We start from the raw sequence: 13,392 nt of genomic DNA, 5'->3' as shown, positions 1-13,392 counted from the left end.
ATGCCTTGTAATTATTATAATCAATAATAGTAGATAATGACTCCTTAAGCACTTTTTGTCCTGGATGAGGTTGAGAACACTATTAAAATAGGTTTTGGTAGTAAACAGGTAATTATATTTTTATGAATAAAAGTGTGTAGGAGTTCTTTTTGTTTTAGGGAAGCAAAAAATATTAGAAAATATGATTTCCTGGGATTGGAAAATTAATGCGTGGTTGCGTTGGGCTCTTTCGAGTTTTTTAAATTGAATTGAAATGGCAGCCAAGTCATTCTGCTTTTAACTTCTGTACATTTAAAGACCTTCGATTCTATATTCACATTATATTTCAGAAACAGTTTTTGAAGAATCACAGTGTCTTAAACTTTACTAAGAAGTAAGGGAAGTCACATCAAAGTTTGAACCTTTCGCTTTCTGGAACATGGTATTAGATCATCTGTTTTCTTCTTAGCCTCTGTACATCCTTTTGAGTGTTCGTCGGTAGCCTCAGTGGTCCTCAGGAGAATTCCATAGTTACCGTTCCAGGAAAGTCGGAGCCATGGCGTCACCTCACTGCATGTGGAAGCACTTTGGTTTTGGGAAAATGTTTACGAGGCAGTTACAAGATGGCAACATTGCATTTGAAGTAGTGTAATGGGTTAGAATGAATCAGAGGACTAGGAAGCTGAGACCACACTTTTACAGCATCCCCGAATCCCTAGCCCATTTAGAGTCCGACCTCACGTAAAGCTCACTCTCAGGGCTGAAACACACTTAGCAAACCTTCTTAACAGACTGTTCCTAACAAGGCAGCCTGACTTCCATTAGGGACTGATCTTTCCCAGCATACACTTCAGTAAATAGATGATTTGCACCCCATTTCTGTCTCAAATACCAGAGTATTTAGAACATTTGTGATCTTTAGCCATAACTCTTAAATAGGACTGAATATGCTTTTGCTCTGTCTTTGCTATTAGTTAGCAGACAAGTAAGGTGGTATTCATCATAACCTCTTTATCTGCCTAATGAAGGTACCAGTGCAGATAGGCCCAGATGGCCTCTGGGCTCAGGAATGTCAACTTTCATAGGAGAGAAATGTCCGTATAAAGCATCGTAAGGTTAATAAGCCTTCCGTCCGAACCCATTATCTTTGCCATTTCTCAGAAGCTCTCTTTCCTACGCAACTCTGTCATTTTCATTCCCATCCTGTCTTTTCTGTACACTTTTGCACAAGGCTTTCGAGGTCTTTTTGTTCTTTTGTTTTCAGGTATCGTGCCATCATTGTTTTATTTTTGTTTTGTTCTGTTTTAAAATCCTTGTTCCTGGCCCTGGCTGGTGTCGCTCAGTGGATTGAGTGCTGGCCTGTGAAGCAAAGGGTCACTGGTTTGATTCCCAGTCAGGGCACATGCCTGGGTTGCAGGCCAGGTCCCCAGTAGGGGACACATGAGAGGCAACCACACATTGATATTTCTCTCCCACTCTTTCTCCTTCCCTTCCCCTCTCTCTAAAAAATAAATAAATAAAGTATTTAAAAAAAAAAACCTTGTTCCTTAAAGTCCTGACTCTGGTTATGTCTTTTTGTATTATTATTTCCCTTACTGGCCCTTTCTCCTGGGTTGATGTAATCTTGCCCTTGACATTAAATCCCAGTTTTCATTCAAGTAGGCCAAGGTCTTTTTCTCCTGGCCAGACTCTGCTTGGATGTTTTATAGGCATTTGAATGCTGACATGTCCGTAAGAGAGTAACTCCCACCCTGCCTGGCCTCCACCGGGGTTCTCTCAGAGCCGTTCTTTCTCAGTAATGGCCCCCACCCTCCCTCGGGAATTAGAGCTGGGACTCCTGCTGTCCCTTCCACCAATCCAGTTCTGGATTTGTGTTCATCTCTCCGGCCTTTTCCGTACAGTAGCCCCGCCCCCCCTTCTCCATGGTCCAGTGTTCCAAAAATACTAAGTGGAAAATTTGAGAAATAATTCACGAGCTTTATATTGCACACCGCTCTGAGTACCTCATTGCATTTCATCACAAAGGCGCTGGATTATCTCACATCATCACAGGAAGGGTGAGTACAGTGCAGTATTTTAAGGGAGAGACCTCATTATCGCAACTTTTGCTACAGTATATTGTTACAGTTGTATTTTATTCCTTTTATTGTTCTTAATCTCTTACTGTGCCTAAGTTACATGTTCAGCGTTTTCACAGGCACATATATGTAGGACAAAACATTGCATAGGGTTCGATCCTGTCTGAGGTTTCGGGCCTCCACTGGGGGCCTTGCAACATAGCCCCTGCGGCTTAGGGGGCCTGGTATACAAGCCAAGTCTAAACTGCCAGTATTTCATGCTGGAGGTACTGCAATATCCTACTGGTTTCTGCTGCCACTGTCTCTCCCCCATACACCCACCCTTTTCCGCATGCATACCTGATGTCTTTCTCTGTACAGCAACCAGGATGTGGCACGAGTTAGCTCTTTATATAAAGCTGATCACGAAACGTTCCCAGGTTAGGATGTGCTACAGGTTCCTAGTACCAAACACACAGAGAAAAAGCAGTGAAACCTTTTGTCGGGAGTCCAAGGATGTTGTTAACGGAAACAATTACCAAACACGGGCTTGGGGCCAGGCCTTTGTCTACATTCTCTTTAAGCATTGTTAAAGTACAGAAATTTAATTGAGTACATTTGAAGATCTAATTGGCTTTATTGAAGAAGTTATGAATCAGGCCACATCCCATCTAGTAAATAGAGAGGTGCTCCAGAAGCTCTGTGATATGGAAGGCTTTTGTAGGCACCACCTGGGCAGGAGGAGAAAGTTGTTAGCACAAAGAGAGTTTGAGGCGAGGTTACTTTCCTTTAGGGATAGGTTGGGGGTCACATCAGGCAGATTAGATTGCCTCAGTTCTTTGCAAGGGCGGAGGGATGGGAGGGGCAGAGCAATGGTGGATGGAGAGGGCCCACACGACAGTTACCCGATTGTTACTGACCAGAAAATTTCAGACTGACCAATTAAGATTACGTTCCTGGAGAAGGCTGAAACTGCAGTTAGGTCAGATATTAAGTCCAGGTTCTGTGTCGTGGGCGGTAGCACAAGTAACCCTGTGCCTTTGGTTGTCTCTTCAGCAGCATTAACACATATGACCCGGCTCCCGCCTACCTCTCCAGTATCTCTTTTTCCCCCCTGCAGATTCCACATTATACTAGCCAACCAGGCAAGCGTTCCCCGCCCTCCCCCGACACGGATGAGTCTCTCCCTGGGATCTGGGATCATCTCCGCCCTTAGCTTCCCTGCCATCTTTTCAGAATGAATTCCCCGGACCACTGTTTTCAAAACTCCATCCCCCCAATAGTCGCAAATCAGCCTATTTCATTGGTCCTGACACTAGTAAGACCTTTTAGTATTTTCTTGACCTACCCGTCTTTCTCTCCCCCAGTAGAGTGTAAGCTGCCTGTGGGCGTGGACCTCCCCTGTTTCTCTTTTAGAGCCTCAGGCCTAGCAGAATGCTTGGTGCACAGTCAGTACCCACCGGCATTTGTTCAGTGGGTGACTTTGGACTGTTGTTTTAAACATAGTAGAATGTTCCTGGTGATGCTCTTTAATCAGAACTAGAAAGTATCTTCTCAGGGAATTTTCACATAGAACAGCTTGAATTATGCTTAGGGGTAAAGGGGGAGCTGGGAGGAAGAGGCTGGATCCTGTTTCCAGTCACACAGGGACGGATCAGCCGTGGAAAGTGAGCGGCCATCTGGCCTGCTGTCTGTGGTCTTTCAAGAACGGTAGCTCTTTGGTTTTGAAAAACAAAATTGGCAGTGCTGTTTGCTTAATGGGAATAGAATACAGTGCATCCTGGATCTGTGTACTCGTGGCCCAAATTTCTAGTCCTTCATTTCCAGTCGTGTGCTGGAGGCCTCTGCAACGGCGGCTGCGGCATCTGAAATCCATCCTCGTCACGGCTGAAACCAGGAACTCCATTCCTGGCCACCCATTCTTCCTGCTGCATCCTTTGTTGCCATTGGTAACCGCTCTCCACCCCGTCTCTCCATCTTGAAGCATCTGCTTCATCCTCCCACTAACCCCTTCACCCAGGTGGTCGCCAGTTCTGTGTGGTATTTTCTCCAAGCTCTCGCTTCCATCATCATCCTCGGCCAGGCTTCCTGAGAGCCTTCTCCTTCCACCTGTCCTTGCACCCCCTCCCCCATCTGCCCTCCGTACTTCTGCCAGCTCATACATACTGACATACAACTAATATTGCCATTCTTCTGTTTAAAGCTTCTCTAGGAAATAGACTGAATCACTAGTAGATAAGGACAACCCGATTCTTTTCTTTAAAGAGGGTCCTTTATATGTTGAGCCGTATCTGCTCACCCCTGGGGCCCACACGCCCCCTCCAGATCCTGCAGAGCTTCATGTACTCAGGTGCGGTGCCCTGCTCCTGCAGTGCCCCTTCGCTGTCCTTCCCTCCGCACATGTCTGTCCATTCACCAGCCTCCAGCCACCTGCTACCTTCTCGGCCCCTCCCTCCCAGGCCACGAGTTCAGAGGCTCCCTTTTTTCAGTGCATGACAGTTGATGTGCACCTCCTGCACAATCCCGCTTGATGCGTGTTTGCGTGTTCATCTCTGTAGGACTCTAAGGCCGTGGTCAGCGATTGGAACTTTACTAGGCGAGGTGCCTGATAGAGTCTTCCTGGCTGGTGTGGGTCTGGATTGAGTGCCGGCCTGCGGACCAAAGGGTTGTGGGTTGGATTCCCAGTCAGGGCACATGCCTGGGTTGGGGGCCAGGTCCCCTGAGGGGGGCAACCACACATGGATGTTTCTTTTCCTCTCTTTCTCCCTCCCTTCTCCTCTCTCTGAAAATAAATAAATAAAATCTTTTTTTTAAAAAAAGAATAGGTCTTCATGAATTATTTTTGTGAAATAGTAAACACTAAGGAAAATGTATATGAAAAATAAGTGCTACCTTTTAAAAAATCTAGTAACATAAAAAGAAAAAAATTATATGAATAAATACAAATTTGAGCCCTGGGCTCATAACAGCCAGTACGTACAGTATTGAGTCCTTACCATGTGCTTAATACACACTGACGGGTCACAGCATCTCCTGAGGGTAGGTGGTGTCAGCTCGTTTTAAAGATGAAGAGACTGAGTCACAGCCGAATAAGTCACTCGCTCAGTCTCATCTATACTGGTGGGCAACTTCCAAAAATGTGCTCTTAATTACCACACTGTACTCCTCTCAAGGACCCAGAGAACTGGAACATTCAAGTAACTCCATTATATTGCAGTGTAACTTTTCCTTGAGCAAAAGAAAAGAATTCACAAAAAAAATGTTACCATTTAACCCAAAAGGTAATGCACTTCACCTTCATGTCTTTGCCCTGTACCTTCTGTCTTTGTCATATCGTGTAAGGAGTATTGGTGCTTGATATTTATCCCACAGATTTCTCAGATATCAACTACAGATTCTTTTAAAGATACAGTTCCCAAGGCAAGGAAGTGGGCTTGTTGGACGAGGAAAAAGTTGACTCATTGATTAAAAATGAACTAAAAGCTTGACCTCTCCAAACATGCATTCCCAAAATATTCTGGCTCATCCAAGACATTTGTATAACGGCAGCAGGCTGTGTTTATCCTTACCTGAGTCTTGACCATATGGTTGAAGATGCCTATTTCAAACCCGTGGAAGAGAGTCCAGGGGGAACTTTGTGACTTGTTCTCTGAGGGATAAATGGCACTTGGTACCACCTGAGGATGGGGCGGAGGTATCTCTGTCTTCCTGGGACTGTGGCCCTGCGGAGATAAGGTGTCCCTGCAGGTTCCGAAATGTGTTGGGGAGACAGAGTTCAGTGTCATTGTTGCCCCCCAGGTAGAAGCACTGGTTCACAAAAGGGGTGGGTGAGCCCACAGCTGCGGCAGCTTCTCTTTTTCCTAAGGAAGAGGTCCCGTCACATGTGGCTTCCAAGGAGGGGTGAGGCTGGTCTTACTGTGTGGTTCTTCTAGAGGACCAGTTAGCCATTTCATACACAAGCTATCTGTAGTTCTATGAGTCCCTGTGTACTGACGCTGCAAAAGGATGCTGGGCACACAGCTTTTGCTAAAACGACCTTTTTCAGGGAATCTTATACTCTCTTTAAAAATTGTAAGTCCTCCCAACTCCCCACTCCAACCTGCCTTATCTAGCTTTCCTGCTTTTATTTGCTTCATGGCACTTAAAATGTGCTGGTGTAACATCTTTGCTTCGGTTACTTATATCCCCGCCCCCGGCAATAAATGCCAAGGGGACAGGGGTTTTCTCTGTTTTTTCCCCAGCAGTAACTTCAGTGTGTGGAACAGGACCTTCTGGAACCCAGTACACCCTCAAGTATGTTAAATGGCTAAAAATCATGTATTTCCAACTGTCCACACAAAATGTGTGCAGATCACCTGTCTTTCGCAGCAGCCAAATCTTCAGATGTGAGGAATTGGCTCATTTAAAGTTTTCTGGCATAGCATCTGATGAAGCAAGATTTTTCAGTGACTCCAAAACTTTTTTATCACTTTAGGTGCTTGCTTCATAAAGCTGTCAGGGAAAGAACCTGTTTTTGATTCTATATGGCTTTTCTTGCCTCCGAGATAGTCTTTTAAAAAAAGCAATTTAGCTTTTAGTATAATTATATTCCACACATAATATTTCTTAAGTCTTGCCAGAATGTCATTTTCTCCCTTTCAACAAACTTTATGATTTAGAGTAAAGGGCGGACAGCAATCACATTAAATACTTCAGTCTGTATCTCTAAAATCTAAGGACGTTTTTCTACAGAGCTCACATGTCATCTTGTCACCCACAAAATTGACAATAATTTCTTTAGTAGCAGATACAGGAGTCCCAGTCCGATTTTCCCTGAGCTCCAGAAGTGGCCGCTGTGGCTTGTTTTCTCACCCCCGACCCTGTTCAGCACCAGGCTCAGGGGCTGACCCCCTCTGGGCTGAGGAAGCTCTGGCGGGTTTCCTGTAAACTGCCCCATGTCCGGTCTTAGAGGTGTTACTTATATTGTCAGTGTTTTCCTCTGTTGCTGGAACGTTCTTCCTGTGAACATATACTGACATGAAATTGTCAGATGTCGTACCCAGGTGCCCCCGGTTTACACCGGGGTGCGGCCACGCTTCTCGTCTCTTGGTTTAGTGTGTCCTGTGCTTCCTCAGTTCACTAATTCAATCAGGGCAGAGTTTATGGGTCTGTATGAACAGAAGTTGATTTTGTGCTAAACTCCCTGTTTTATCATCCTCCTTAGGTTTGCTTTCATGCCTAGCAGCTTTAAGTGAATACAATTAGTCTTCCTCTTGGAACTGGCAGGAACCTTGGTTGCCAATCCACACATGGATTTAACACTGGGTTCTGTGGTGTTCTGTTAATATCATTGTACCATGTGGTACTAGAATTCTGAAAATAACTGTAACATCATTTGTTTTGTTTGTTTTTGCTGTGGAGATGAAGAGACTTTGTGTTCTCTTAAGATCTTTCCTAGAAATACCTAACATCTGACTCTTCTGTTTTCTAATAAAGAAGAAAATCCAACTCTGTGTGTAATTGTCATGGGGCCTCTCAGTTCTGAGTGTTCTGGAGGCATAGATTCAGCGGTATTTGGTTATGTTAGCATTAATTTATATAACACATGTTTTTGGAACACATTCCATGTATCAAGTGCTGCTCAGGTACTGTGTGTGTGTGTGTGTGTGTGGCCTTTGCTTTGTCTCTTCCTTTGTGCCCACTGTTGTCACATGTTCTTCAAAGTGCATTTCACATACACACCCACCTGCTCTTCATCACAGCCCTGTGAATGAAGGTGCTTCTTACAAGTTTTCCATTCACCGGTGAGGATAAGGAGGCGTAGGTAGGTTAAGTAACTTGCTCAAGGTCACAGAGCCAGGGTCCAGATCCAGACCCTCTGGCATCAGAGTTTGTCTTTCTCCCCATCAGCCAAGCTGCTGGAGCCCTGGTCTCCTGCCGGCTCTGAAGGAGGCCAGAGGCAGGGATCACTGTTGTTTGTGCTGTAGAATTTGAGCACTCGGATGGACAACATCCTAGAGGCTTTTCAGTTGGTTTCATTATATCTCCTATTTCCAATCAGGACACAGCGTAGTCTCACCCCAGCCCATAGTCCACCCTCTGCGCCAGGGGTCAGCGCACTTTCTGTAAATGGCCTGAGAGTAAAAGTTTTAGGCTCTACAGGTCACGTGCCATTTCTGTTCAATCTTCCTTTTATTTTTCCTTTCTTTACAATGTTTCGAGAGTGTAAAGACCACCCCTCGCCAAAGTGTAACACTCCTGTGAGTGCTGTCAGCATGGAGGAATGCCTGTTTTCGTAGTTGACACAAATAGAATCAGGTGGTGTGTCCCCATGGGCATGTGACTTCCAAAGGGGCCTTTCATGGGGAGAGATACTGGGGTGTTTGTTCCGTTGGTTGGTTAGTGTTGGTTGGGTTTTTGCTTAGCTCTCCCCATCTTGAAACATTAGAGAATAAGATTCTTTTATATTTTCTCACATATTCCGGCAACATCTAGTCTTCTTAATTTAACAACAATAATTCATCTGGGATACACTGACTTACCCAGGCCTTGTACCATCGCGGTTAAACTGGCAACTGTTAGAATTGGGGTAGAGAGGGTGAGAACTGTCTATTTGCCTTTTTTTTAAGTGCTTTCTTTTGTCTCTACTTCCAACTCTGGGTGATTTCCCCTTTTCCCCATCAGCACAGGGGTGTCTGAGCATCTTCCCGTTGACACCTGCCCTCTGGTTTCCCTTGGTTGGTCCTTACACTTGGGGGGCCCAGACGGCTGTTGTGTTTTCACTCCGCCTCTCACCGCGGGTGGTTAGGTCTCCTGATTGTCCGATTCCCAGAAACCACGGGAATCCGAGCTTTCACTCTGCCATTTCCTCTCCTTTGTCCTACAAAGGGGAAGAAAAAAACATCAGTCTTACCAGAGGCTTTGAAAGGAGACAGCCTTTTTAGGGAATGCAAACAGTGAATTGTGTTGTGTGACTTAAACAAAAAGCAATGAAAACTGGTACATGACAAAAATCTTTTACTATTTAAAGGGAACATCTAGGAAGTTCTAGCCAGGTCAGACCTTATTTAGAAACACAAGGAGAGTCACCTTTGTGATATGGTGGATCTTTCACCACCCGAAGTCTCACCTGCCGACACAGACTTTTATTATCAGTGATGTATTTCCTCATAGTAGTGTCCCTTTGACCCTTTCGCCTGCTGATGAAACTCAAATACTTCTGAGATGGTCAGCATTTTCTGACCTCTCTCCTCCTTTAGAAATGTTTCCCTCGTTCGTTGGAAGTGTTTCTCATGATTGGAATTTGAAAGGTGGAAAAGGCCATCTACTACAAAGGGACAGATGTCAACGTGTGGAAATGTAATAGGTCTGTGCTCCTGTATTGCCAAGGGATTATTTTACTGTGAGTTGTTTGGTTGTTTATAAAGAAATTGCTTTCTGACATGCAGTCTGGCATTTCCATACACGGGTCTCTTGTTTACGTTTTCTTGCGCCATGACCAGCTTTTCCAAAACGAATCAACCGTAGTCCCATCACAGAACAAAGCTTTCCAGCAATTGAAGAGAAGGTAGCAAAAGTAATTCTTCCCCTTTCTATCTACCCTGCTGTTCATGAAAATGCCGATGGGCAGTTGCAATGCCGCCACGTTTGGCGTTAAAACGTGACTTTATGCTACAGTTTTCATAGTGTTTGAACAGATAACTGGATTCATGGACATCAGAATTTAATGCCAGAAATCAAAGTGATGGCGATAAGAACTGGACCTGAGTTCTCTGAGGCTTAGTGCTTTAATTCCTCTGCCAGTGGGACTATCCTGTGTCTCTGTTCCTTGTTATCATTCCAGTGAATGGCTCAGGCAGATGTAGTGATGGAGATGGGCATAAACTCCTTCAATCTCGTTCGTGGCCGCACATATACCGGACTGCCCATCACGTTAACACAGCTGTTCTAGCAAGCATGTTTTCTGTTAAGAACTTCAAGTGCAACATTCAGGTCATAACAAGAAGGTTGAAGGAGGTTCCCCGGGGGGACCCGGGGTCATATTCTCCCCTTCCCATTTGGAAGCACGTTGGTGTCTCAACCTGGGGTCCCAGCCTTGCCCGTCACTACATTCATGCTTCAAGACTGTGTGCACACTTTGTGGTTTAGGAAGAGTACTTGTTTCATTTTCTTTTTCTCGCTGGTTTTATCCAAACTTTCACTTAATTTGGAGAACTAACTAGCTCTGGTGCTTAGGATTTCATTGATACAAAAGAGAGCTCCCACTCAAACTGATGCCATGTGTGGGTTATCTGTATGCACAAATAGTATGACATTGAGATTTTACAGGACACAAGTGAGACAGAAGTACACTGGGTGAAATTGGGGGCATCTCCGAAACTGCTAAGTTCAGGATTCTATTGAGATGTTGCTTCCAGTGGTAGGAGGCTTTTTGTGCAGGGGGGCAAGAAATCGGTGACTTGCACCCCGTCTCTCTCTGAGGAGAATGAAGGTTTCTACCATCTGGTGATCGATGCTAGTGTTTTATTCTCCTCTTTGTCTTATCTATGTCTTGTGGTAGTCGGAATTCAAACGTACTAGGGAGAGAGAACAGGCTTCCATGGTGTCGGAGATGCTAAAATAATCGATCAAGGTCTTCTGTATTGACACTTTGTTTATTAATATACTAATAGTTAATTATTTTTAATGTTACTTGGTTTAATAAGTTTCTCCTTATCTTTTTTAGACACATGCTTTCGCCTTCTTTGCGTGTGTTGGTTTATTATCCTTTGCATCGTATTTAACCAGAATTAGAACGGCATCACACAGGGGTCATACATATTTTATTGACCTTTCATGTATAAAAGTTCCTTAAATCTGGGTTAGTAAGGAAATTCCATTCTGTGCTATATAATCCTGCACATATTTTTTCTTTTTCACCCTTAGTAAAATTGGTTGAGGGTGTTTTGTCAGACTTTCAGAGGTTTTTTTGTTTCGTTTTGTTTTAATTTGTTTATTTTTAGAGAGAGGGGAAGGGGGGAGAAAGAGGGGGAGAGAAACATCATCAGTGTGTGGTTGCCCCTTGTGTGCTTCCCTGAGGGGAGCTGGCCCCCAACCCAGGCATGTGCCTTGACTGGGAATTGAACCAGTGACCCTTTGGTTTGCAGGCCAGCACTCAATCCACTGAGCCACCACCAGTCAGGGCAAGACTTTCACTTTTTGAAAGACTTTCTCCATCTTCTTATCTGTCTTCCCAGAGCATGGAAACCTGTTCTTTTTCCCCAATTCATTTGAAATCTGGTTTCTGTACCATGCCGAGCTCACACCAGTATTCCAGGCTCCCGGTTGTGTCCAACACAAACCCTCCCAGCTCCTCTCCCTTCTTCATCAAAATGCCTCTCCTCCGTCAGCGATGGGGTATCTTTCTCCTCTGCTGTCTCTTTTTTCTGGGGACGTTTAAATGTCAGACCGCAGCCCACTGCACTGAAGTCCTCCACCATCTCTACGTCTCTTTCCTGTCCTGGTCTCCTCATCTGATGGAAGAGGAACCATCTATTGCTCCTCTCTGGCCACATGGGATGTGATAGATTGCCGCTGTTTACCATTTACATTCCTATCTAATTTACCGTCTTTCACGTGCTCTTGACCGTGTCTGCACCGGCAGGGACGTGATCGCCACAAGGACACCGTCCTCAGACTTTGTCCTTTGGTTACAGACATGCCCACCTTTGGCCGCCAAAGTTGCTGATTTATGACTCACCACAGTGTATCACTATAAACATATATTTAATGCCATAAATATTATTTCTGGTCCCCTTCCCAATTATACTGTGACTGACTCAGCGTTATCCCCAGAGTTGCATATTTCAGTGGTTCTCAGTATTGCTCCCTGGCCACCAGCATGAGCATCACCTGGGAACTCATTGGAAATGCAGATTCTCAGGCCCTGAATCAGAAACTCTGGGCCCAGTGCTCTGGGTCTGTGTTTTAATAAGCTTTCCAGGTTGATTCTGAGACTCAGAGAAATGTACAAGCCACTAAAAATACCTGGGAGCTTATATAATTCATACCACTAAGGAGCACAGTTACACTTTCAGCAGGCCCTGGGTATTATAGATTCATTTAAGCCAGTTTCTCCTTTCCGCATCGTTTCCAGTTTAAACTTTCAGTAGCCATGTTTGCATTGGTTCCTGTCTACACTGGCATGCAGATGCTCTGTGGCATTTTCATACATATTATGAGAAATCATTCCTGTAACACAACTCCATTCGCTACTCCCTCCCTCGCATTTAATAAACTTTTTTTAACAGAACCCAAACTTTTTTAGGTTTATAGACAAATTGAGCAGAGTTCCCCTCTACTCCCTCTTCACTGGCCCCCGCCCCTCATTTCCACCATTCACATTCTGCATTCTGTGGTGCACTTGGTCTAGTATTGACACGTTCTTATTAACTAAAGCTCACAGTTTACGTTAGAGTCCACTTTCCGTGTTCTGTCAGTTTTGACCAATACCCGATGTTGTGGGTCCCCTGTTAGAGTCGTTTACAGAGATTCTATAAAAGAGAAACTGCCCCCCAAAGCCCTGAGCTCTGCTTCCTTATCCCTCCTTTCTCACTCTGTGCCCTGGGCAATTGATGGTCTCCATATTTTGCCTTTTTCAGAATGTCAAAGAGTTGCAATCATAGGCTCCTCGTTCTGCAGCTGCATAAACTAACCGTAGGAGTGGACAAGGTTAAAAAGTTACAGACCTACTCTGCTGGGATCATACTTTGACGTGTTGGCTTCATAAGGGTTTTTTAAAGGATTTTTTAAATTGCTTTTTAGAGAGAGAAAGGGCAGGAGAGAGAGAAACATTGATTTGTTGTTCCACTTACTTATGTGTTCATTGGTTGATTCTTGTATGTGCCCTGAGCGGAAATCGAACCCGAGATCACGCCATCTAAGGACGGTGTTCTCTCCAACCTAGTCACCTGGCAGAGCCTCGTGTGTGTTCTCGAATTTCCAAAATTCCTGTCGTTGATTTTTTTTTGCTGACATTTGTTTAAATAACTGTTACTGTTACTTCTCTTTCCCGCTCCAGTGAAGACAAAGTCGTGGAAGTAACGGAGGAGGAGGAAGTGGCTGAGGTGGAGGAAGAAGACGCTGAGGATGACGAGGATGACGAGGATGGCGATGAGGCAGAGGAAGATGCCGAGGAGCCCTATGAAGAGACCACGGAGAGAACCACCAGCATCGCCACGACCACAACCACCACCACGGAGTCCGTGGAAGAGGTGGTCCGAGGTAATGCACTGTTCACTGGGATTTCCTTTCTCAGGGAAAAGGAAGACATCGTAGCAAAGTCTGAAAGTTCCATCCAGTCTGTTACCACTGTCTTCCTATCCAAAACTAAAATTCA

The 13,392-nt window shown here is 44.8% G+C and overlaps 1 protein-coding gene across 6 annotated transcripts in view; it reads left to right on the top strand.

The window, feature by feature from the left end:
• Positions 1–13,392, top strand: part of APP (amyloid beta precursor protein) — a 236,498-nt gene that overhangs the window by 115,231 nt on the left and 107,875 nt on the right. For all 6 annotated transcript variants that reach the window (XM_053657546.1, XM_053657544.1, XM_053657543.1 and 3 more), the window contains exon 6: positions 13,075–13,277. In XM_053657546.1, the coding sequence (XP_053513521.1) occupies positions 13,075–13,277 (203 nt within the window). The remainder of the gene's footprint in view (positions 1–13,074; positions 13,278–13,392) is intronic.

Source organism: Artibeus jamaicensis, unplaced genomic scaffold, assembly GCF_021234435.1.
Source record: "Artibeus jamaicensis isolate MK-2021 breed Jamaican fruit bat unplaced genomic scaffold, CSHL_Jam_final scaffold_474, whole genome shotgun sequence".
Classification (NCBI taxonomy): domain Eukaryota; kingdom Metazoa; phylum Chordata; class Mammalia; order Chiroptera; family Phyllostomidae; genus Artibeus; species Artibeus jamaicensis.
This window is presented reverse-complemented; position numbering and strand designations above follow the sequence as displayed.